Here is a 25,865-nt window from a genome sequence, read left to right as displayed (position 1 = left end):
ACTCAGGTAAATAAACCTACCAGAGAAATGAGGACACTAGTAGTAATATCATAGAAAAAATACCCAGACAAACAGTCCCTTGATAAATACTCATTAATTTAAACAGAGTGAATAACATCAGATCTCAGTGGAAAAAAAAAAAAAAAGAGAGAACAGAAACCATTCAAAGAAATTTGTGCACAAACAAAACAGGGGATTAATATGGCTCTGTATCACCTCAGATCGTCCATGTTCTCAAGTTCTTCTTCTGCCCTGAACCAAGCGCTAAATTTTGAGACATTTACTTGTAAAACACGGGAACTTAAGGATAATCTTAGCAGTAAGTACGGTTACACTTCCACTGTCAATGTGAATTAACTAATATTCTCACGATGTCTTGTATTTTAAAGCCTTAGGGAGTCACAATACTACACAGAACAGCATTCCAGGATATTAGTGACACAAACAACAATAAGTGCCTGGCAGTCTTAATTCAGATTCAAATAGCTTAAATGTATCACGACTGTAATTTTCTTTCTTCCACCTCATGGCAAAAGAACACAATTGCCGAAGCGTAAAGTGACCACAGCTCTCATGGAAGGAGACAGTGAGCGCTGAGAGTGCTGAGGACTGGGGAGAGTCAGGTTAAAAAATAAGCAATCAAAATGAAAAGCAGAAAAGACCTCTAATATCTCAGCAGCACTAACACCAGGCCACACTAGGCAAGCCGTGACAGCAAGTAGTAATGTGAAGCAAGGCCTGAAGCACTGCACACGCTCAGGGCTTAGGAGAGGTGGCAGGGATGCAGCAGGAGCACTACTTTGGTCCTACAGCACCCCACCATCTTCCAGATCCACACAGTCATCCCTTTTCCCCTCCGTCTTCATGCTACCACTACTTCAGAGCCATCGATGTCTTCTGCTGTGCTGTCTCAGTGCCACAAAGGACAGCCAGGCCAGGAGGAGAGGGGAGCCAGGGAGAAGCTGGGAGCACTGATACCAGCCTAAGGAAAAGGTTGGGCCCAAGCGACTGACTTAAATGTCGTATGTTTTGATGTCTTCACTATGCACAGGAAGTGAACTATTCCACAGTTTCAAACAGGCCTTGCATATTACCATGTGTATTTTCCCCACTTATTTTTAACAGTAATTGCTAATTTTACATTGTACTGTCCTCCTGAAAGAAAGCAGCAGAAACAGGAAAAAGGCCCAGGAGACAGCTAAGATTACAATATGCACAGGGATGTTACCTGTTAAGGTTAGAGCTGAGTGGGGAATGCTTTTATACACCACAATGTTTAATTAAGAAATATCAATAACAAACCACCAAAACTCCTCAAAAAGTCTACAATTCTGTTGGACTGTTTCTTAAGTTACATGACATCAAATACTGAAGATTTCATTATATCTGCTTTGTACACCGTCAGTGAGTAAAGCTGTAGATGCTATATTATGTGCAATATTTGATTTGAAAATGGTGGAGTCAATTTTTGAGACAGATGGGGTAAAAGAAGATGAATTATATAGTGACAGAACTGGGGGCAATGCCAGTCGATATTACAGTTGATAAGAGCACATTTTCCAGAAAACAAAGCATACTTTCTCAAGAAACAGAACTACTCTTTTTCATCACCAAATCATACAATTTTATCATTTTTTATCCCTCCATAATTTCTTCTTTTTATCCTAATGGAATTCCAAATGAAATTCTTTAAGACTCAGGAGGACTCATGTGCTCTCAATAACATCAATGTATTCTTATGCACGTTCACTCCCTGGTAGCCACTTAATTTGGTTTTATTATACTACCAAGTAAAGTTTCAAATTATAATAAATGTGGTAATAGACACAGGTTCATGAAACACTAATTCATTCTGTCAGAACCACTAATTCATTCATTCTCTTCTCACAGGATTTTGATGTTCCATTCTTCAATTTTTTATTCAGCATCGTCCAATGACATTTGAATTTGACTACTGTATTATACTAAACAGATGGGGAAGGAAAATGAAGTGCTACAGCATAAACTATTCTTTCCTAGTTCACACATCTAGGCACAAATATCCAATTTGTTTGCTTGCTGCTGCAGAGAACAGTGATTTCAAACAACTTGTTACTGCTGTTTGTACCAGATACTTGCTTTGTTTGGACTTTAAGATTTTTTTTTTCTGGGCCTTCTTGTGTAAAAGCATTGCAAATAATATTAATTGTCAACACATGCCTCAATGATGGCGATTTTATGAATTATTGCAATTATATATTTTTAAGTTTATTACTGAATTATAACCCGTTTGTGTTTTGTGGGGAGTATTACAAAACATGGCACCAGTTCTACGTTCTTTATGAGCCCACAGTTTCAGAGCTCCAGCTCTACTACCTCCCATGAATATGTATATTCAAGGCTCAGAAAGTCAACTGAGAATTCTTTCAACAGAAAAGGATTTTCAGTAATTACAGAATCAATGGCAATTGCACCAACTCTCTACTTTTCATCAGTAGGTGAGGGGAAAGACTGGAGTAGAGCTTTGTCACAGCAAGTACCAGCTTGTGTGTGGTCCCTCAAAGACATTAGAGTCAGCTACCTCTCATTTCCTCCTACTTAGTTCAAGACTGAGGCAATTTCAGGCTTACGCGAACAAAACATTTTTCTTAATTCTTCTTTCTTCTTAAATGAAGCTATTTTGGAAGAAATTAAATATGGCCCATAGCATTCATTCATCTACCAGAATGCTCAATAGGAGCTTGCTATACTTGCCTTGAATTCAAAACTCCATATTCCACCGGAAGGGACCACCTCAGCTAAGTTTCACTACTCTGTCAGTCTTACTTATGGCTATATTTTTAACTACCCATCCCTAAAAACACTAACGATTGCCACCTTCCACTTTCCCACAGGCAAGCACTATGACAGGAACAAATGTGGCACTACAGATGTAACCCCCCAAAACAGTGCTGAAATGTGCCCCAATGACTTATTCAGCATGCACAAACACACAGAGAGGTCCAGCAAGAGAGCTCATATTCAGACCACATCTTTGTGTGTGACAGTCAGAGCATTGTGACTGCTCCCTCTGCCACTCAATACAGCTGGGCCATAGCAGGAAGAACATTTCCTTTGGATCTGTGTGCTCTGGCTGGTAGAAGAGACAGGAGTGTCCTGCTGCAAGCATGTATCTTATCCAATGTTTCTCCAGCCTCAAGATTCACTGAACCTGATGCTCTATGCTGGCATAAGATATCAACAGATAACCTCAGGTCCGTACTTACTATATTTTTAGTCAGTGAATCTATGCCACGCCTGCACTGAAAATAATAGTAATATACAAATGAAACCTAAAGAATTAAAATCACCCACAAATCTAATTTAAAAGCCAGGTCCAGAAGAAGTAGAGAAACGAAATTTAAAATAATGAAATGGAACAGAAGTACAATTTAAAGTAATGTATTTGAATTAATGAATAATTAAGAAATGCCTCATTCTGTTTAATTAGAAACTTTTACAGAATATTCAGACTTTTAGGAGATTATCTTTAGCCAAATGCAACAGCAATTCACAGTGCACTGTACGTCTAGCCAAGGTGTCCTGTGAGTTATCCTCTCCAGAGACCAATCAAGAAAAACAGACGACTACACAGAACACTTTCCTCTTTTCATCTCTTTCCAATGCCCAATAATAAAACATTAAGCTAAAACAACTGGCAATGAAGTAATGATCTTCTTAAGTACAAATTTCCTGCTGCAAAACATATGATTAAGGAAAAAAAAAAAGTTAACTAAAAGTGATAAACAATATTCTCTAGTAATGTTCAAAAGGATTTGAGCAATTTTTAAGTGATACAGAGGAAAATATTGTAACATTTATCAATAATACACACAAAGAAATGCCTAACTATATATTTTCATGTCTTTCTATTCAGCAAAATTTCTTAGGCATGGTATCAGCTCTGTTGAATATGAACAGACTTGAGAGTGTGGACTTAAGAGCTCCTAGGAATACAAACTCATAATCATATACCAAGGCTTATATATTAGTAAAGCTTGGAGAATATGAAAACTCCTCTACTACAACTGCAATAGACATGAGACTTAGCAAACATTTAAAAATAACTCAGTTTACTTGCAGACTTTTTTTGTCTCAGTTTTCTTGCCTGTAATTCTTCATTGTGTAATTCAATTTAATAATGATTAACTGGCTAAAATCATCACTTTCAAAGAGAGAGAAGTCTAGAACAGTATAGTGACATACTTAGTCATCTTCTTGCCAAAGCTTCAGCCGTGAGGCCTGGAGGAGGGAGCACAGTGGACGGGCAGAGAAGGACTTGGTGGTGTCAGTTGGAGCCACCTGCAACCACTGACAAAGGAGATCCCTGGCTCATGAATTTAGGTGCTTCCATTGACTCTGTACAATACACAACCCTAGCCTATTTAAGGTGGGTGTTCCTCATAATGAAAGGGAAAGCTCACAGGAAACGGGTTAGAGAACAGGAACTTGGTTACTTCCCATTGGAGAATTGAACTAGAAAGAGGGAGCTCTGTTTTTCCTGAAAAGACTTGGGTGGGAGCAGTAGGGAAATAAACACTACTACGTTCTTTCATGTAATAACGAAAAAAAAATCACACTTCCAACGCTGGAATCTGAGACTCTGTAACCAGCAGGAAGGAAGAAACTCATTAGCTTGGGAGGAAGAACAACTGGTTTACAATGCCTTCACTCAAACTGGTTTTGTTTTTTGATTCAAATAAAATATATGGCCATTTTGAGACGTTTCCTGGCTCTTCAGTCGGATGCAGGTATGCTGATTCTTAAAATACTACCTGAATTCCACAGTATTACAAAGATAACTTAATACTACCTAAAATCTTGAAAGTAAATGTACACCTCCTTCCTAAAATAGAACTTCAAGGCTCTACTTCTGGGGAAAAAGAAGGTGAAGAGTTGCCTACAACAGATCCAGTGCCTTGGCAGACCTTTTCTTCTGGCATGCTTCAAGGGGCAGCTGAAAGGGGATGATGGCCTTTCGGAGGCCATGTGCAGACCCCACACCTGGAACAGCACTCGTCCCCACTTCTCCTGAGAAGCTGCAGAGCTACTGCAAGTGCTTGCAGCTCACGTGAACCTCAGTGCTCACTAATGCTTTCAAAACCTCACCAGTTAGTTTATGATGTTATTCATACTTTCCCATATACACCACGTACCTTAATTCTAGAAGATGTGCAAGGGGGAGGTGCCAATGGCTGAGTTTCATGGCACTCTGATTTTCACAATATTGTCTAGGTATTTATTACTACACCAAAGCCTTAATTTAGAAGAGATCTACCAGTATAATCCTCCAACCAGACTCCATACTTATTATTTATTAATTACTATTATACTTATTATTACATACATATTAATTACTGGGGCTGCTAGAATACAGACTGTAAGAAGACCACATCTAGAGTTATAACAACTCTGAAAGCTATTCTTAAAAAACAAAAACAAAAACAAGTAACCCTTGAAAGGGCAGGAATAACTAGACAAAGGTCAGTTAGAAAGAGTAGCAGAAGACCAAATAGTTTGTACTCAAAACTGAAATGACTTGCATAAGCACATCAGGAGAAATCTAGAATTATTTATAGGAAACACAAAAGGCACCAAAGGCAAGGATTAAAAGGGTTTTTTCAACTTTTAGAGGAATTAGCAACAGTAAAACAATCATAATACTCAACAGACAACTGCCAGACATCTGGCAGAGCACAAACTATCAACTCTCACAGTAATGGATCTGAGTGCTTCTTAGGAGTGTCTAACTCCGTCACAAAACTTGCGAAAACAATAGTTTTAATGAAATTATATTATCAGGCTTTGTGTGTTAAATATATGTTTGTTGAAGTCATTCACATTCATATTATAATACAACTTGAGCTAAAACAATGTTCTTCTTGAGCCTTCCTCAAATATATAGGAATGTGTCCACACACAGAGAATTCTGGCCTGTAACTATGGAAGCACTCCTGCAGAACAGGGCATGGCATGTCTGCTCTCTCTCTCCCCCTCCCTCTCTCTAAAGAAAAGAACACAAGTGCCGGGAAAAAAAATAAAATACATATATATATTTGAAATAGATGAATAAATAGATATACTTATGTTCTGGGTACTGATTAACCTTTACTATTTCCCTGTAGTATGGATATTTATTCTATAAATGTTTTCAGAACCAATTTATACATACCATGAGTTAATCAAACCCAAGCAAGAATATGACAGGCTGCCTCACTTTATGATCTAAAATAAAGTATTCAAAAAGTTCCAAACTGCTTATTAATTGAGAAGAGTAGTTAAGTTGCTTAGGGTATAAAACACTACTACGACAGACCTTTGCCAAGTTGATTTTGTAAGTTATCAAGTTTAAGACTGCTACATTTTAATGCACTAGAAAGCACAACTAACTAACAGTCCATGCTTGGCTCACTCCCAAGAAACAATAATTTCCAACTAAGGTATCATAAACACCATGCAATCCAAATACAGCTGCACAGAACACTAGCAAGGCCATGCAGAGCTGACATACAGTCAGAAGGTTATTGAAGAATACACACGTGGAGTCATACATAGAAGTCATCCAGGTTGGTGTAGTAAAGCTAGGCATTTGTGGAAGATTAAGAGGCAAACTTGGCACTTTTGGAAGAGCTACATTAGGAAGACTGTTGCTGATGCTCCTGTGAAGAAATAAACAATGTAGGAATACAATAAAAAAATAGAATATTTAGAGGACAATGGGGGAGAACACCTGATTAGAGAGAAAGCTATATACAAAGCAGGTGTTTTGTACAGATGTCGTAGAAAGCACTTACTTGACAGGTTGCCACGATTCTTGTTCAAGACCTCTGTGAATGGACTGGGCAATTGATGATTCCATGAGATCAATGTAGCGGATGACCATGGGAACAAAAATTTCTTGCAAGTGCTTGTGAAACTTTCCATTGCACAAAAATGCTTTAAAAAGAAACAAAACACAAACAAAAATGTCACGCCTTCCCCTAATTTATTTTCCTATAGGAAAGAATATCTCTTAAAATGTTTTAGAACGTAAAAGCACTTTAAGAACAAGTACATATAGTGTCACACAGCTTGCGTAGGAAGCACTGTTCATAAAACATATATAAAAAAAAAAAGTTCTTCATGAAGGCTCTGCAGCACATTTTTCAATGTCACTGTTATGAAAACCAGGCACATACCTAACTGTTTTATCGAGCCAGAACACTTTTTCATCTTCTTAAAATACACTTCACTAAATATAAGCCTTAGAAATTTTGTTCAACACTTAGACAACAAGACAGAACCAAGAGAAAAGAAAAAAAAAGTATTTGAATATAATTCAATTATTTTTATTCTCCTTATGTCAAGGATAACAGAGGTTACAATAAACCATCCCAGCTTCAATATGCTATGTGCGAAAATATAAAGATATACGGCCTTTCCTTCAAAGAGCTTACAGGAAAAAGGCAATATGTGACATAAGAGTGTTTGGGGGATTAAGAACAGTTTACACATTTGCTCTGTGCCCTCAGGAACCAGCGAAGTCCTGAATCACTGCCCGTACCTACATGCAACGTGTCTCAGTATGCCTATGTATCTCAAGGCCTGTTCAGCATGCCAGAGCCCACCACTATTTAAAGCACACCAACTATTTAAAGGAAATGCTGAAAACTAGTTGCTTAAAATGCTTAGGGAAGCTGATGACATATAACACTGTTAGAGGTTTTCTCTTGCTTTTTGAAAGAAACAGAGATGACTGGTGGGGGATTCTATAAGCATGAAGCATTTCTCAAGAGAAGTAAAGCTACTACAAGAAGTAGAAAATTACCTGCTTCACAGATGGGATTTACTGCATGAAAAACGGTATGCACAGTGTAAACTGAAGAGGCTCTAAACCTAAAAATAAGTTTGCCATCTCCACTGTTCATCCTGATAGCCCTTAAAATGCTCTTTAACAAAGCCTTACCCTCATTGCATCTATGTCCTACTGCACCAAGGCAGTATATCAGTTTCATGTTTTGAATGTCTGTGTTCACCCTTGAATCTAGTACTATTATTAGGACCCATAAGGATATTCCCATGTGTCATGTAGGCAAGCTGAGCCACAGGGAGACATTTTCATGGTGTTGGTAGCCCTTATTTTCTCCCACACTTTTTCTGTTGTTTTAAATTATCTTGTGCCTTCCTTCAGCTTTATCTTCAGCTCAGTGTGCTTCAGGCTTGGGTGCACTCACGCTTTATGTCTCAAGACACCAAACTTTTCAAATGGAAAGGCAATGGGAGCAGCTACTGTCTCTAGGGAAGGCATTTGTATCCTTCCTTTATGGCTTCTGTGTTTCTCCTCCAACCTATTCCTGCTGCCAGACTTCTCATTTGGCATGGAGGGGTTCCTCAACTGCATTTTGAGAAGGCTTCCTCCACTTCCTATGAATTAAAAGGCTAGATCACGGGGCTCATAACCAGGGAATACATCTCAGGAATCTATAAAACCTTCTTGTTCTACCACTAGTACAACTCCATGTATAACATATAAAAATAATTTCTGCAACTTCCAGAAACTCCTTTATCTTCCATTTATGAATGATGTTCACCACAGTCTAAATCTGGGAGAGATGGAAACTATCGAGAAAACATGCCATCAAGTTTCAGTTCCCCATTGCTACCTGCATTGCAAGGAAACACAACATCAACATTCAGCATGTCTGGACGCTATTTTTTTTTTTTTTTTAATTATGATTTTTAAAAATGAAGCCAAGGGCTGTTTTCTTTAAAATATCCTTGCAATGATGGGAAATTATGTATTAATCAATTTTACCTAAAGAGAGAAGATTGGTAAGATAAACTCCCTCTGCATTTGGCCACCTGCCTCTCTCTTGCTAAGAATTTCAATATTTTTAGCTAATTTCAACCATATTAGACATGGGGGTGGAGATCTCCAGAATATGAAGTTTCATGAAAACAGGCAGCTATGTAGCAGACAGAGATTATTAGGGTTTCCACTGAGAAAAAGGCAGCAGCATAAGCTTGTCTCTTATTAAACACCTGAGAATCCACCCTAGAGAGCACCTATGGGTCCATTACAAACATGCTCCATTATTTACACTGCTCATAGAACTACTTGCTAACTAGCTAGTTCTGGCATAATTAATTGTGTGTCAGGCACTCCAAACAGTGTTATTTTTATTTTCTTATATTTATATATCTTAAAATTGCAGCATCTGTGACCAACAATAACAACAACCTAGAAGAATTTGGATATTAACAGAAAGACATGGAAGCTTGCCCACATGCTGCGTTTCACAGTAAACAGTGGATGAGCACTGCCTTTGAGAAACAAAAGGTGGCTAGTAGCAAGCTACATATAAGGCTGCTTTTTCAAGGCTACTTTGAGCTTAAAAACAACAAGAAGAATACAACCGTGTCAATTAAGTCAATATTGCTGCTTTATAGCGAATCAGTTCAGCGCTGGCATTAATCAGGCAATCACAGCTACTTGAAGGGATGAGCTTGTAGTTTACTGTTTTCTGAACACACCGCTGAAATGCTCTGCTACCAGACCTACTCAGGGAATTACAGTAATAGAGCCTCATGGGCAGGAGGGCAATTCTTGTTATTCAGAAGTCAGAATGAAATTTAAAGAAGTCACAGGCAATAAAAGCTGTTCAACTTAGAAAGCTGAATCATTTTCCTAACATCAATCTTTACAGGGAAATGAAACTATCTAAACTGATGCCAAGCCGCCTCCTTTGACTGTGCCTCCAAGTTGATCCCTCTGTATGTGGGCACACACACACAAGCGCTGTTGCGGATCAGCAACTCTGTGAGCATTCTGTTTTCCTAGGGTTGAGGACATGGCAGATCCAATTTACCCATCTGGCGATCTTTGTCAAGGATTACTGCAGGGCAAGGAAAAAAACTCAGAGTGCAGGGGTAAGTGACAGAGCTGAGTATCATCATCAGACTCATGGCACTCTACCCTATGATTAGAATTGATCTTACCAAAAGGTACCACCTGTGCATCAAAGCAGATAGGAAACAAGAGATCCTTGAGGAAATGCCACACTTCAAATCCCTCAACTACCACTTGTCTTCAAAGCTATGTAGCTTAATTCTCCATTGTCTTGTCAATATAGATGCCCCACATGCTCTTCATATGAGCCATCTCATATTCACACAAACAACAACAAAATGAAAGCCTATGCCAGGGCAAGGTAACGTGTACACAGAATCAATGGAAAATGTATTGCAGGAACAGAAACATCCCACAGAAAAAAAAAATCTTGAAATACAGTATAATATTATTCAACCTTTATTTATTAGGTGGCTGAAATATATTAAAACATGACATGAGAAGACCAGAGGCGAAAAGTATAGCGTAATGGTGCAGCACTGGAATTAGGTTTCTCCTGTTAACAGGAGGAAAAGAATCTACTTTTCTGATGTACCTCAGAAGCTTTGGGGCTTGTTTTCATTTTACGCAAAGCTTGGGAGTTACCCTGGAGTCAGCTTAGTAAGCTGTCCTCAAGAGCTTCTGCAGAATCAAGGGAAGGGAAGAATGACACTGGTTATCACAAGTCTCTCTACTAGTGGCAAAATTAGCACTTTGGCAGACAGTCTATAGGATTCTCAGGAAGGCAAGACTTGGATTTCCTGGCACATTTTTAAATCCAAGTTAAAAATAGTAAATTTCAAGAAAGAGGTTTCCTTGGAGCTCCATGTTCTATTTATAGCAGTTGAAAGTCATCCAATACCCCGAAAGAAGAAAGATGGTATTTCCATGTATTTCTTGTTTATAGTTCATTCTGCTTCCACAGAGCATTTGTTAATCAGTAACTTAAATTCTGGGAAAAATTGCAAGTGTCTCAGCTTATATACTAATTGATATGTATTTTGCCATTGAAAGTGCATTTTAAAGTGACAATACGTAGGCAAGCTGTAAATTTACTTAAGGAGTAAAATTTTCCATCCCTCTCAGAACTTTGGCAATGAAACTGCAAAGAATTTCATCTTTACAAGACAAATGGACACAAACAGCCTATTGCCTTGTGTGTGTGTGTGTGTGTGCGCGCGCGCCTTAAACTACCATCCAGCCAGATTGTTGCATATTCTGGTAAGCCGTTATGCAGTTTGAGTTAGCTTGCAGTACTTGTAACCAAAACATGCAGCTCTAAACTGAAGGGAGGTTATAATTTCAAAGTAGCTCCTAACAGGACTGAGCAAAAATCCTAAGTCCCTGATCTGAGAAAAGAGTCCCAATACAATTAATGCAGCATGTAAGGTTTGATGAGAGGTATCTCTGTGGATATAAAGTTTGCCTTGATTATCTTGAATCCTAATTGTTCTCTATCTCTATCCTATAGTTTGAGATGGAGGCTATTATGGTATACATAATTTCTAGTACGAAAGTGGTGCAAAGCCTGTAACAAAGAAGGAAGATGGTGCTAGTTTTGAAACTATTTGCCACTATGCTACTACTAACAGAGAAATCCTGTTTTCAATCAATAGTCATGATAATGGCAATGTGTTCCAAGAGGCTAACTCTCAAGTTGTTTTTTTTTCTAAGTCAGCTTTATCAGACAGGTGTGCCATGGTTGCATTAGAACAGGTACACATGTATTTTGCTGAGGGATATTTGATGGAAAACAAAGATTATGAATTAACTTTATAATACTCCTAGTTTTGACTGATTTGTGCCAATGCTCATCACAAAACACTAATGCGATAATGCTGAGCAACAGCACATAGCACAGTGTATCACGTCAGCAAATAACACAGCTAAAGTTCATTGACATTAGAATGGAAAAAAAATTGGGAAGGAGCAGAATATTGAGATGTACAAATTAATAAACCTCTAAAGTAAGCTAAATATAGAAACACTTCATGAAATTATGTACATGCCAGTAAAAGATCTAACACCATCTTAAACCAAGAGGAATTGACAACTGTCTTTCTTGAAACACTAAAAAAAAAAAGATTACTCTGAATAATTAAATAACTACAGAAAGTAAATAGCCCTCTAAGGCAGTCCCTTTCATAACGTAATTTACAGGCTCAGTGGAGAAAAAGTAAAGTCTTCATTACAGAAAATACGATACAGTCCTGGGACAACCATGCCTTTCTTCTACAAATACCCAATTCTGGAAAAAAATCATTGCTATCATAGAGAGATATTGGATACTGTTATCTCTGTACAACCTGTAAAGCTTTGTACAGTCAGGCACAATTGTGCATGAACAATAGAAACTTTGGAGATCATTAAAATATATATTATAAAAGCAGCTACAGTATTTTTTTCAAACCTTCAGATTTTGAAAATTCACAACAAAGTTATCTACAATCTATTACCTACCTCCACAGTACATGCCAGTTTGTCATCACTTTTTGTTATTTCTAAGTTCCTGTCAGAAAAGCTGAAATATTTTATAAGATAGGAAGGTCATACAGCTCCCTCCATTTTTTTAAAGTAGTTCTTCTCTTTGACTTAAAACAACAGAAAAATAATCACTGATGAACTCTGAACAAACCTCTTCATTTTTGTGGAAGAAGGTCAGAAAAAAAAGGAAAAACTTAAAGTGACTCAAAATGGAGACCTCCATAATGGAAATGTGAAGAAAGCTTCAGTCAGGACTTCCTCCTTCTTTTACTTCATGAACAGTAATATACTTCATTGGAAAATGCATTTTCTTCTCATTGTAAAATGAATACTGGCTTTGAAGTATTTGGCTTTAATCACGTACAACATTTTGTATTCTATATACACATTTGATTTATTTGAGTAGTAAAGACTATGCATTTTTGTTCTTGCAAAACTTGTATTTTGGTGACATAGTTATAATATAATCATACATAAAAGTTTGTTTTAATGCTGTAAATGTTTCTTTATCGTTTGGAGTTTGCTCATGTCAGGTTTACATGAAAGCTGACTCCTGCATTGAAGACTTTGAGCTCATTTAAAGCTCTTGAGATAGAATAACACACAGGTGTCAGTCCTCCAAATTTCACTGAAGATTAACCTAATATGCAATATGGTGACCTAACAGTTCTTTATTTGAAAGAAATCTGAAAAGTAATCTCTGATATAGCTGGAGAGTGAGAATAACCCAGTGGGACTTCCACCTCTTCATTTCCTAATGAGTTTTTTGATAATGAGAGGTGACTTTGCCAGTCACTGTGGGCTCTATTATGGCTAATTTACTCCACTTCACTCTCCTTGTTAATTATTAACACTAGCCTTTTTATCCTCATGAGGCCACATTCCAGTTTTTCCCTTTTTAGATTTTTTTCTAAATCCATCTTTATGTGATAGTTTTCAGGAAAAGGTTTTCATTTAGGGTAAAACCAGAATTATTTATTTCATTTTGGAAGACTGTAAAATTGATTATATAAGCATGGGGAGCTATTTCTAATGGCTTTAACGCACTTGCAAGGTGAAAAGGATGTTAATTAAAGAATAAGTACTGTGGTTATATTTCACTTGGGAATTAGTTCTTGGTAGAATGATCACTTGCCACTTGCTAAGATATCCACCGATTAAAAGGTGACTAATTTCCATGGTTGCTTTCCAAGAGTTCTGGGGAAAAGTAGGGTATAATTTTCCAGATGGCTTTCACTTGCCAGAAACCGTCGTTTACTATATCTATTACCATTAGGGAATTACTGAAATTGGTATACAGGTGTGACATTTCATACAGCAGTCATTTTTTTATCGTTCAGGCTTTACAATCTTGCTAATAATTGCTTTGACGTGAAAAAATATTTCCCCAAGTTTTCATAAAATGTCTTTCTCAAGGCTGATTGAATCATTTAGCATTATTATACGTGCAATCTTTTAAGAAAAGAAAAATTAGTAGCCTACCAGCATGTAGGCCTTCCCTTCTTTGGATATAAGGACAACCTCTGTTTGTTTCTTTTACCTCTGTCAGCTTGGAACCAATGCACAAAAGAACACAAATGACTCAGGTAGTTAAAACTGGTGCTACAAATCCACCTTTCAGGATTACTGAAAAATATCTCCACAGCTTTCAGAAACCAAAACCTCAGAACATCTAACTTCTCTTTGACCTTTGCACTCCACGACTATTTAGTACCATTTTAGTATATCATTACTGTCAGAACCACTTTATTATCCAGAAACTAGGCAGGATTAGAGGGTCTCACTATACTGTCAGCATTAGCCATATAAAAAAAAAAAGCAATCACTGCTGTTATTTAAAAATGTAGCTGAATATGGAAATAGTGGCAAGCACGTACAACAGAGTAAGGTCACAGAAATTTCCAAAGAAAATTGAATCAGATAACCTGGTCTCCATTTATTCCTCATCCAAGATGGCATTAAATACACTGCTTAGGACTATCTCTTTGCTCCCAAACCAAGTTTTATTCAAATAATGTAGTTTATGGGGAGAATGGTATCCTATACCATTGTCACTGAAGCCAAGTGAAGGTGCTGAAAACACTGGAAGAGCCATTACGCTTGCAAAGGTGACATGAATTTGCAGATCTGTAGGCCTTAGCTTGGGCTTGAGGGGAGCTTTCAGTAAAGGATGTAGAAGCACCTCTTTGAAGGTGCTCTTCTTATGAGTTTCAACTTCAGAATGGGGCAACAGTCCAGACATGGTAGCTTGTGGCTAGTGTTTCCTAATGCTAACCTCATGCTAACCCCATTGGTGTACTGCTTTCTTTTTCATGCCTAATTCCCACTGTGTGCTGAGTATAGATGTCAGATTTTTAGTCTGGATTTTAGACCTTATGCAGAGGATCAGACAGCCATTTAAAGTAATGTGGAACCCACTCTGCAGGAGCCTAACTCTTTTACGAGATCTGCCCCAAAATTGCATGATTCCTACACCCTTCTGAGCAGCTTTCTAAATCAAGCTTAAATTACCCACCAGCATGGCAATTCTGTGTAGTTTGTTTGTCCAAAAAGGGATCCAGACCAATCATTTTCAAATATCTTAAATGAAGGGAGACACATTTTCTTTCACTAAGACAACACGTGAAAAAAGAAATCATCAAGAATATGGCATTTAATGTGTTGCTGTGTGTAAGGGTACAGAAACATAATTCATGAAAAGAGACCTCTAAGACTGGATGTTAATGTTCCGACGCTCTGCCCTAGACCATAACCAATGTGGTGCAGTAACAGTGACTCTCAAGAATTCTGTTTAAGATTCAGCTTTAGTTTAGTAGCCCTGTCCACTTGCCCCCTTCCCTCCATGAAAGTAGTCATCTATCGTGTTACAGTGATCTGGACATTTGCTAGTTGCTCCATTTCATGATATGGTGCTGTGCCCAAGAGGTACTATACTGAAATGACCTAGATATTTCAATAAACACTTGGCAGCTAAGGGTAACAATATACAATGATAAATAATAAAGGTTGCAGTACGTGTCGCCTTGGAGAAAAGCTCTTCAATACTATTTTCCATTCTTTCAGTCATACAGTTTCCCTACACAGAGCTAAAACTCTTAAAAGCTATTGAACTTCCACAGACATGAAATAGATTTTCCAGGAAGAGTTAAAATTGATTGTTTGTATCTGTAATAATAATAAAAAAATCAAAATTCAGAACAACTTCAATAATTGACTAGAAATAATAGCATTTGTATCTCTATAATAATAATAATGATAATAATAATAATAATAATAATAATAAAAACAAACAACAAACGGCAGGTAATTTTCTCATTTTTAAAAACTAGAATATTAATAAGCATGTAAAACAGCACAAACACTTTTAACATTTTTTTCTTTATGGTGCTTTAAAATGCTATGAAAATTATTTCCCTGTAAAATAAGGTAAAATTTGATGTTTTAAAAATAATATCTAATTAATTTTCTTGTGTTTCACTTTTTATTTCTGTAATTCCATTATTAAAATCACTTTTACACTAAACATGCCTAGGAGATCACTAAACTATTATAAAAAAATGAAAACTGTCTCTTTGAAGATAAATTAAAGCAAGTTAACAAATTTTGGTCACCAACTTAAATAATGATACAACAATACACAAAGTGAAAACAATACTGATTTGCTGGGTGTATTTTCCCCCATTTATGCTGTGCCTACAACACCTTTACAAACATAATAACTGGTCTGAAACTAGCATATATGAAAGCTTAGAAGGAAATATTAACTTCAATTTTATTTAAGCAGTACAGATCAAACACGAAATATTAAATACCTATTATGCTACTTGTACATCATTACTTTAAAAGTAAGCAAAATCTGTGATATTCAATGGTAGCCAGAATAAGGAATTAAATGGTGCACGGATAAAGAGAAAATACTCAAATTACAAAAAATGGAGCACCAAGATATATATATATTATAGACACAGACACTGATGCTTTTATTTTGAGAATTATATTAACTAGAAACAAATTTCTAGGGTGTGGGGACATTGAAAACATCTTATGCACACAGCAAAAAAAATAAGATCTTACTGTCGTTTCTGAGGGAGTTATTCAGCAGTTGGAAAAGTGGGAAGCTGTCCCAGGAGTCCTGCGGCTGTGCCTCAAGTGCTGAATCCATATCAACAGAATAAAGAGACAAAAACTTCTCTGCATGCTCAGCCAGTAATTCTGGCCACCAAGCAAATGCCTGCAAATGTGATAAAACAGAATTACTCAGCACAAGTCACAAACAGATGTGTTGGATCTATAGCAAAATACATTTGGATATGTCACTGCTTGTCCTATCTTATTCAGAGTGTCTGAAAGGGCCAAAGAGAAAAATGTGAAAATATTTTGTAAAACCTTGCATCAATAATATAAGAAATCAAATTGATTTCACTGGGAAAGAGGATAGAACAAAAATGTAAAACAAATAAAAAGCAACCTTTCCACCAAAAGACTTGCCAAGCACTCCATTTGAAAAGGACTATAAATCATAGAATCATAGGATATCCTGAGGCTAGAGCGAAGAAAATAAAAAGGGCCTTATCCTTTTTTATATACGCTTTTCTTGATTTCATTTAATTTTCAAGCTATACATAATTAGATTAGTTTATTTTTCATTTAATTGATGTATATACATTTTGCCCTCATTTCTTAATCAAAAGGCTTGGTTTTAATGCCAAGTATTATTTCTTGAAGGTCTCTACTAATTTTCAGCACCTTAAGAACATGTTAAAAATGTTGGTAAAAAATTAAGATTCTTAGGCAATATTAGATTAAAAGATGAAATTGTGAGAAACAGTGCATCAGTAAGTAAAGCCAGCTCCACATTAAAGACTGCTTCATATGTAATTCTTGTACCTTTTTACTGTTGTTCAAATCTAGGTTTTGAAAGGTCAGTATTGAAACTGAATCAGAGGAAGCTGTGAGCCTGGAGTTAAAGATGAAGGTGAAGTGAGCTTATGAAACAGGATGAGTATCACACACTGCTGAGAATGTTTTGTTCAGTATTAATGAAAAATCTGAAGGTAAGAAATACCTACGCATACTAGATAAGAAAAAGTTTTTGCTTTCAAACCTATTCCCCTGTCTTCAAATAACTTGTTTTGAATACTTTTGAGTTACCGATATGGGACATGCACAACTTGATCTATGCAAGTGCTGAGGTCCCACAACTTCAAATAAAGTCATAGAAATACTCACTTGCATTTCTGAAATGCAGGTCCTAGGTATGCAGACTTTATCTACTCAGGCCCAAAAGGCATTGAGTAAGAGATAACATTTGAAAAGTTGTCTACAAATATGTTCTTGCCTCCCGGACTTTCTGATGGTCGCCTATAATACATTTTTGGGTGGATGATTGCAGCTTAAATGGAGAAAAGATGAATTGGCAAATATTTTCAAGAAATGTTTAGCATCCTGAAAGCATCACTGAAAGACACTTAACGTGTTGTATTGTCAGGACTTAAGGATGATGATTGACATCACAGTGAAAAAGACAGATGAGGCTTCAAAAATTTTGGCAAGAGTTTAAAATGTAGTCTTTTTCCTCAAACTGGAATAAGTTTCTCATTAGTAAATCCTGCTTAAATGGAAGCTCCTTACAGAAACATTCTTACCCTAAAAAATAACTAGAAAAGAAATAAAGAAAGAAGAAAAGGAATGTATATATACTCATTGCTAGGAGTCTCTTTTCAAAATTGTTTTTTAAAAATATTGCCAAAAAATTCAAAAGAAACAACCCAACCCCAAACCAGAGCAAAACTGCACATTCTCTTTCCATCTTCTTCCCCTTTGCAAATGACACTTTGAATGAATCCAGACGGAAATTCTTCAGACCCTCTCCAAAACTACCCATCACTGCTTAGGCAGCAAGAACAGAATAACAAATACCACAGCTAAGATAGTTGTTCAGTCATAATGGATAATATGAAAATAGGCTAAAGGCAATTAGCAACTGGTGACACACATTCTAAGAGAACAATAGCACTGACCTGATTAAAGGAAGATTAAAGTTTTGAGATTATAGAAAGACACAGAAATGTGGCAATACAACACCTGAAATAATCAGCACAATTTATGCTACACATTCAATGCACTGTTCCATGCTCTAAATAGTGAATAATAATGCTTAGTTCATCGTAAGTCACATACCTCTCTTCCCTTTGGGAATCCCAGAAATTTGGAAGTGTTGTGAATAAAAAAAAAAATCTAGTATTAAAAAGTGTGACAAACTGTTTTAGAGATTACCGATTCTTTTCATCAATTGCACCATCAAACACTGAACATTTACTTAACATTACAATGTGAAGTCACCATACTTAGTTTTCAGTTGTACGTAGGGAGTGTATAATTTTTGTGATCTTTTTCTCATATATATTTTAATACTGAATTTTTTCATGTTCTATAAATGTCAGCAAAATTGAACATATGTTACATAAAACAAGGAAGGGGAAAATAGTCTTAAAATTATCATTAATGTTTTCAAGCTGTCTTAGACTGGAAACTTTTGCTGAACTGATTTTTCTGAAGGCATGTGCAATATATTTATCCTGCTGAAAAATACCACATCTCTGACTGCACATAGTATGGACAGTAATTTTTGAACAGGGATGTTCAATCATACACATATCATTTGATCTGTTTCTTTTGTGTTCTTTTCCACAGAAGTCTAATATTCTTACATTAATGCAGTTCCTCAAAAGACAAAGACAACAATATATATATATATTATTAAGTAATCATTACAGAGTAACACAGTGGCAACAGTAGTGTAGAATAGGACCTCCAGGGAATTCATTTCAAATCATTGAAACAGCTGTTTCTTCAGTATAGGATAAAATATCTATAACAAGTTCACACATGACAGATGTAGGCTAAAAACTAGATTCCATAGTGTGATATTAAACCAGATGTTTTGAATGATCATATTTATAACTACATATACTAAATCATGTTTATCTCTTTGTATATTTTCCTCAAAAATATTTATTGATTTTTTTAGAACATTTTAAAAACAATTTCCTGAACCTTAGAAAACTATATTTATTAATTAAATGTTAATAATATGTACAATTATGTTTACCTGGTCAAGTTTATTTTTGTAGTACCTTGATATAAAAGGTGTTGCAATTCTAAATATTCTAAATATTATGGTTTCCGCATCACAAAGCAAAAGATTTGAGAGTAAGAAATGTAAAATTGTTGTTTTATATTTTCTACCTTATAGTGCTATTTTAAAAAGTGCAAGTTTAAAACAATTACTTTTCCAATTAACAGAAGAGCAATCTGAATGTGATTATTATACCTGTCATTATTTTAATCTTAAAATCAAGACCTAAACAGCATGATGGAAACTAGCATTGAGTCACATTTTCTTTCTATTTTGAATGAGAGGTTTAAAGTTGGAAGGAACAACTGTATAGGGCTATGAATGTTTTCCATACCATTTCACCACCTCTGGCACAAAGATGTTTTCTCTATTTTATGCTCTTTAATTTTCGTTTCTGTACCTACAATACATTCAAGCGATTCAAGTAGAATTTTATGTCACTTCACTTTTCATAAGCTTCAAGTCCCTTATTCCTCTGTAAATGTGAACTGCCTTAAACATATGTCAGAAAGTAAAGCTAAAATGTTTCTTGACAGAAATGCTTCACATCAGGAGAGAAAAAATGTAGGAACAAACCATTCTCTACAGTTACAGCCTCACCTCTGAGTGATGTTCTTCATTTTGTTGCAATACTTCAATACAGAGTTCTGCAAGGTGAAGAACCTCTTCCAGTTTTCTAGCAGGTGTTGCTTGGTTCATGGCCTCTATGTGAATATAAAAAGCCAACCAAAATTGCTTTAGTTAGAAATAAGATACAATGAATATGTTTGTTTGTAGTAAGAGAAAATGATGTCAGAAAGGAATGGGGATAGTGCAAAGTTACAATTTTCTGTAGCATAAGCAATTTCACATGTTGAAGACAATTATTTAATGTAAGTAAATGCAGCTGAATGCCCAGATCACAAGAAAGAGAAAATACTTCACAAAGAATTACTGATCATTATAAACATTATCTGATTTAATATGTGAGAACTAACAGGTGCATCAATGTATTAGATGCTCAACTTCTGCAACAAGCAAGTTCTAATTCTCTTCAAGGTCAGAGATACAAAGACAGCAGACACTCGAGACCCTTTTTGTTATTGTACGCTCAATACAATGCCATTCTCACTAGATGACTCATTACTGTCATCAGCAAGATTCATGCATTTTGCAGCAGTGAAAAATTCCAAACGTTTTATCTAAATAAGACGTGACATTTTAGGCATGTTTAAAAATAAGAAAAGTGCAGAACAATAATTATTCAAATAACTTATTTCTACCTTCTGTTCACTAATAAGACTGAATCTAATCACTCTATTCAGTATTCAGTAAAAGGTAGCACTATAAAACACACGCTATAACAGAATTGACACAAACTGACTGAAAACTCCAAATAAAAGAAAACAAGGACAAATGCAAAAGTTACAAATGACATGAGAATCATTCTTTATAAAGAGCAGATTTCAAAAAGAAAGCAAACAGCACAGGTAAAACAGATGTAACTAAAAGTCTTTCAGAGCAATTAAAATCAGTTTAGTTTTAAATTAAAAAAAAAAAAGTCATAGGACTACAGGAATATCGCAGGAATAGTCATGAGAGACAAGGGAATGGAATAACAGAGATTTCTACAAGCATAGATTAATTATTGAAAGTAATTTTTCCAGCTACATATTTTTATAGCTTGGAAGAATTTCGGTATTAGGTATCCGAGGCTGCTTATTCAACAAAGCTCTTCTCCCAGATGACAAACTATGGGATGGAATTATGACATACAATATAGTCATATAAAGTATTTTTAATTAGCAGGTGGGTCACATTGAATAGGTTTGTAGTTGACTTATGAAATTGATAACACAAGGTGAGGGAAAGTCTCATGAATCCTATTTCCTTGTTTTCTGTGCATATTCACAGATCACATGAATAGTGATTCACATGAATACATGCCATCATATACAGAAATTTCAGCTGATATTTTTTCCCACTTCATGCATTCATCATGACATGGAACATTATCAGATTAATTAAAAAACTTACACGATCTCCTAGCTGTCAGTAAGAATATCAAACTGCATGCACTAAATATATTTAAACACTTAACATTTCTGGCAAGTCAAAACAACTTTTCAGACATCTTAAAGGCAGGTGACCTTGTCCAATTCTTCAAGGCTAACACTCTGATGCACAGTACCTTTATGAAACAGAGCTTTAATGCAATTTTTGAAGAAAGAGTGCATTCGAACCTCCATCAAACACATACTTAAAGGTGACTATAAAAACACATTATCCTAATGCCAATAACAAAGCAAGCAAATTAGCTACTGAAGTAACTACAAACAAACCTCAAAGCTCATTAATATACACCACATAAGCAGACTCATTCATATAATACGATTTCCAAAACCACGATCTAACTGAAGAAAGGGTTTTTGTATGAACATTGACTAAGCACAAAACACACACCAGGACACAAAACTATATCCACTGTGTCGAGATCATGGCTATTAATATTTTACTGAATTTGAATATTTAAAAAATTTGATACTCTAGAACTCTTTATGTGAGTATAACCAGAACTATATTAATGTTTAAACTAAGTGAGTTTAGAAAGGACTGGTCCATCCCCTGTCAGGTTATAGCATAAAGGCTACTGTTTAGATTCAGTCTTAAACTGGTTTCTGTGTTTATCCTGGACAGAACCTGCTGTTTCTTCTAGTGGTAAGCATCTTCCTCTCCATCTATACACAACAAATACCATTCATACAACTAATACATTGGTATCAGTATCACTGATGCAATAATTGTTAGGAAAAAAACAGTGATAGTAATACAGAGCAAGACTGGCACATCTGATTTCAGCATAAACAACTCACTTTATTACAAATTCAGCCTGTTCTTCATAGATTTTAGCATTAACTAAGCAAGCAAAATAACTGCATTCACAATTGTATTCATTTCTAATGACATTAAACAACCTCTAAACTATTAAAAATATATATCTATATATTGATCATTTTATTTTATTTTATTTTATTTTATTTTAACTTAATTTTAATTTTTGCATTGGAATAAGTTCGCTTATTCCATACCTGGAATAAGTTCAAGACAGCCTAAAAACGTTATTAAACATACTTCATCAGGGAGGGCTGGAAAAAGACCAAAGATTTACTAGTTAACGTAAGATTATCCTGAACCACACCTATGATGATATCATGAGGAAGAGAAATACAGGCTCTAGGAAATATTAATTCAATTGAGCTAGCACTTGGGAAATACAGAGATCATCTGTGTTGAAATGATGAATTTCAATCAGAAATGGCATTGAAAGGATAAGCAGAGGAGTTTTGTTTTTTTCTTGGTTGGTTGGTATGTTTGCTTTAAAGGCATAAGAAGTCTAATAAAATGAAAGATGAGAGAGTGGATCAAAAGTGCTCCTACATATCCATCAGATCGATAAACACTATCGAAAGAGAAGACCTATTTACTATCAGGGATGATGCTGGCATCAAAACAAATCAAAGAAATTGCAAGGATTCCAGTCATTATAGGACTAATGTTCAGTAGTTTTTCAATAGGATCAGCGTGTTGAGGAGAAAGAAGAGGTTAAGAAACCTGAATTTCCTTTTGAGGTGAATATGGCAAATTTTGAAATGATGTTTCATAGTAGGAATGCCTAAAATTGTGGGAGAAATTAGTCTCCATGAATTCTAGTCTCACATTTGCATGAAATTCTCCATGTACTTGGAAACTACTTTCTACTAATTAAAATGCAAATTACTCTTGATGCTTCATACAGCTTTCAATGATATTTTAAAAATCATTATTTTTCAACCATCAGATTTGCTGTTAAGAAAATGCAGTAACTATCTGCACTTATTCTGCATCCTTGGACAAACCTCTCTAATTTTGTTGTCGTCTACTTTGTCAAAGAACTAATCTATTAGGCAATTTTGTTTGGAAGGTATGTGCTTCTCCACATTTCACTTAGTCTTCATATAAAGCCACTTTTTCTGTATGTAAATTACTACATCAATTACTTTTTCACTATCTAATGACATTTATTTTTCCAAAATCTTGTAAGCATGGGAGCATGGGTTTACAGACAGAATTACCATAATTTACATGAGTGTATAAACAAGTGGCTGTGAAGTAATTTGAGAAAAAAGAACTAAATAGTAACTTTAATTTTTATTTTTTATTTTTTTTTAACCAAACAGGTAGTATATTTGAAATGGGAGTACCAATAAATTATTATCTGGAAGTTTTAGAACATCCAAAACATCACAACACTGTTTGTCTTCATAAGTGTAAAAAAAAAAAAAAAAAAAAAATAGAAATCAGTGTTGTCAGTTTTCATTATATTTATCATGTCTTTCTCCCCACAATTACTAAGGGTTGTTAAGATGTGTTTACACTGCTTAAACTAACAAGTTGCTGTAGGAGTCGAGTCAGTAAATATGCTGCTTGACATCTTTTAGAAAATAAACAGAAAAAGCCATCAATCATCTGTTTTCTGCTTCACATTCTGCCAAAAAGAAAAAGCAAAACAGGCTTTGTGAATAATGGATGTTTTCTCAAGTAGACATTATCAGTGAGTCACATAGGTACCAAGGAAAAAATTGTTAAATGAGATAAGTTAACTGAGTAAAAAGCTATTGAAATGAAAAGGTGACTGCTTCATGGACAGATGGAGTTTAAGGCCAGAAGGGAATGTCAGATCATCCAGTCTGACCTCCCATGTTACACAGGTCAAAGAACTTCTCCCAGTACCTCCTTTACTAAGCCCAGTTTGTCTGAAGCCTAACTTATATTTGCTTTCCAGAAAAGATTTCATCTTTGAAGACAACTGTAAAACTCACTTTGCTTGTTCACTCCCCTACCCCTCTGCATGTAAGCACCATCACTGTTAAATGTGTGTGTTAAATTTCTCATTGGCGTTTGCTTGGCTTCAGCTGTTTGGTCTTACTATGCCTTTCTCTGCCAAGTGAAGGGATGTTTCCCTTCCTGTTTGTTTTTCCTCTGTGAAGGTATTCTGCACTCTGATATAAGCCACTTATCTTTAAGGATCTGAACCAACAGAATCCTTCAACTGTATGCTTTTGCCATCATTAAAAATACTTTTAGCTCTTTTCTGTACTCTATCAATTTTTTAACAGATCTTAAAAATATTGACTACAGGATGACTCAACTACTAAGCTATGCCAGATGCTCTCACAACTTTACTAATGCTGCCTCGTTCTGCCACATCTGGGTACTGGGAGCTTGATAAGCTGCTTGTCTGCTTTTACTCCAAATGCACTTCAGAATGAATGTCTACCAGGTACAATCCCATATTCTGTATGTCCTGCATTCCTTTCTATGCTAGAGTTATTATTTTACAGTGTGTATGTTTGCATTACTTATATTGGAACATATTTGGCTTGAAAGAATTAAGGTTTCCAAGCACTCCCGATCACACCAATGTTTTGTTACCATTACTTTCCACAGGTCTTTGCAATATTAAAGTTATTATATAACTTTAAGCAAAGATTTTACATCTATGCCCACTGAACATGAAAATGTGAAATAGCATCAGGTCTAGCACACACAAAAAAATCCCTTCTAGAACTCTGCTGATATAGTGGCAATTACCGATTGATGTGCAATTTGTTAGGTCTCTCAATTAACCTCTTCTTAATTCTTTTAATGCTTACTTTAGCAATGTTGTATTGTGCTATTGGTTTTGTGAATGACTATTACACAGTAGTAAATTCTATGCTTTATAACATTCCATCACAACCTTGTTTTGTATTTCCAAGTGTTCTTGCTTAGCCTTTGAGCCAAGAACCATGACAATTAACCAAGCTCAACACCTGAGCTCTGTCTTTCTTGGTGGGGAATGGAGTGAGGAAATCTGTCTTCCCAGCAGAATCACTATGATACTGATCAGCAGGATGGGATCTGCTACAAGCAGAAATAGGGACAAGGAGAAGGTGCTTGGGTAGTACTATTCTCCAGATGATGACTGAGCAGAGGACTCTCCTAATTAAAGAGGTGATTATTCTCCTCACTTACGAACACAGTGCAACAAGCAGGTTCCCATTTCTGGTCTGGTGGTCTTCCCACTGTGGAACAGCATATATACCTTACTCATTTTCCCAGTCCAATATTTCATCCTTCCTCCAACAAGCCTATTTAAACCAAGACACTCATGACAGCCAGGTTGTCCCCACACCAGCGGATCTTCTATTGACTAATAGTAGGGATACTAGAAAAAAGGCAAGTAGTTGTGTGATGCTTAAGAACAGCTCCTCCTTTGGATCATCACTTCCTGCCATAGCCAAGGAAGCTGAGAGAGACCCTGAGTTCACAGTCTCAATGTGCCTATTGGCATCACCA

At 35.8% G+C, this 25,865-nt stretch overlaps 1 protein-coding gene across 11 annotated transcripts in view; it reads right to left on the bottom strand.

The window, feature by feature from the left end:
• The window catches only part of CADPS2 (calcium dependent secretion activator 2), a 311,398-nt gene that overhangs the window by 46,141 nt on the left and 239,392 nt on the right, over positions 1-25,865 (bottom strand). For 6 of the 11 annotated variants that reach the window (XR_010828792.1, XM_066990733.1, XM_066990701.1 and 3 more), the window contains 4 exons: positions 20,109-20,212; positions 16,445-16,601; positions 6,813-6,954; positions 6,558-6,677 (listed from right to left, as the gene is read on the bottom strand). Coding sequence is in view for 10 of the 11 variants with exons in the window: in XM_066990733.1 (XP_066846834.1) it covers positions 6,558-6,677; positions 6,813-6,954; positions 16,445-16,601; positions 20,109-20,212 (523 nt within the window). In the remaining variant the exon portion in view is untranslated. The remainder of the gene's footprint in view (positions 1-6,557; positions 6,678-6,812; positions 6,955-16,444; positions 16,602-20,108; positions 20,213-25,865) is intronic. The other 5 variants (XM_066990721.1, XM_048065652.2, XM_048065654.2 and 2 more) reach the window with 2 other exon arrangements.

The sequence above is a fragment of the Anser cygnoides genome, chromosome 1, assembly GCF_040182565.1.
Source record: "Anser cygnoides isolate HZ-2024a breed goose chromosome 1, Taihu_goose_T2T_genome, whole genome shotgun sequence".
NCBI classification, from domain to species: domain Eukaryota; kingdom Metazoa; phylum Chordata; class Aves; order Anseriformes; family Anatidae; genus Anser; species Anser cygnoides.
The sequence above is the reverse complement of the archived record's forward strand: the minus strand, read 5'-3'. Positions and strand labels throughout refer to the sequence as shown.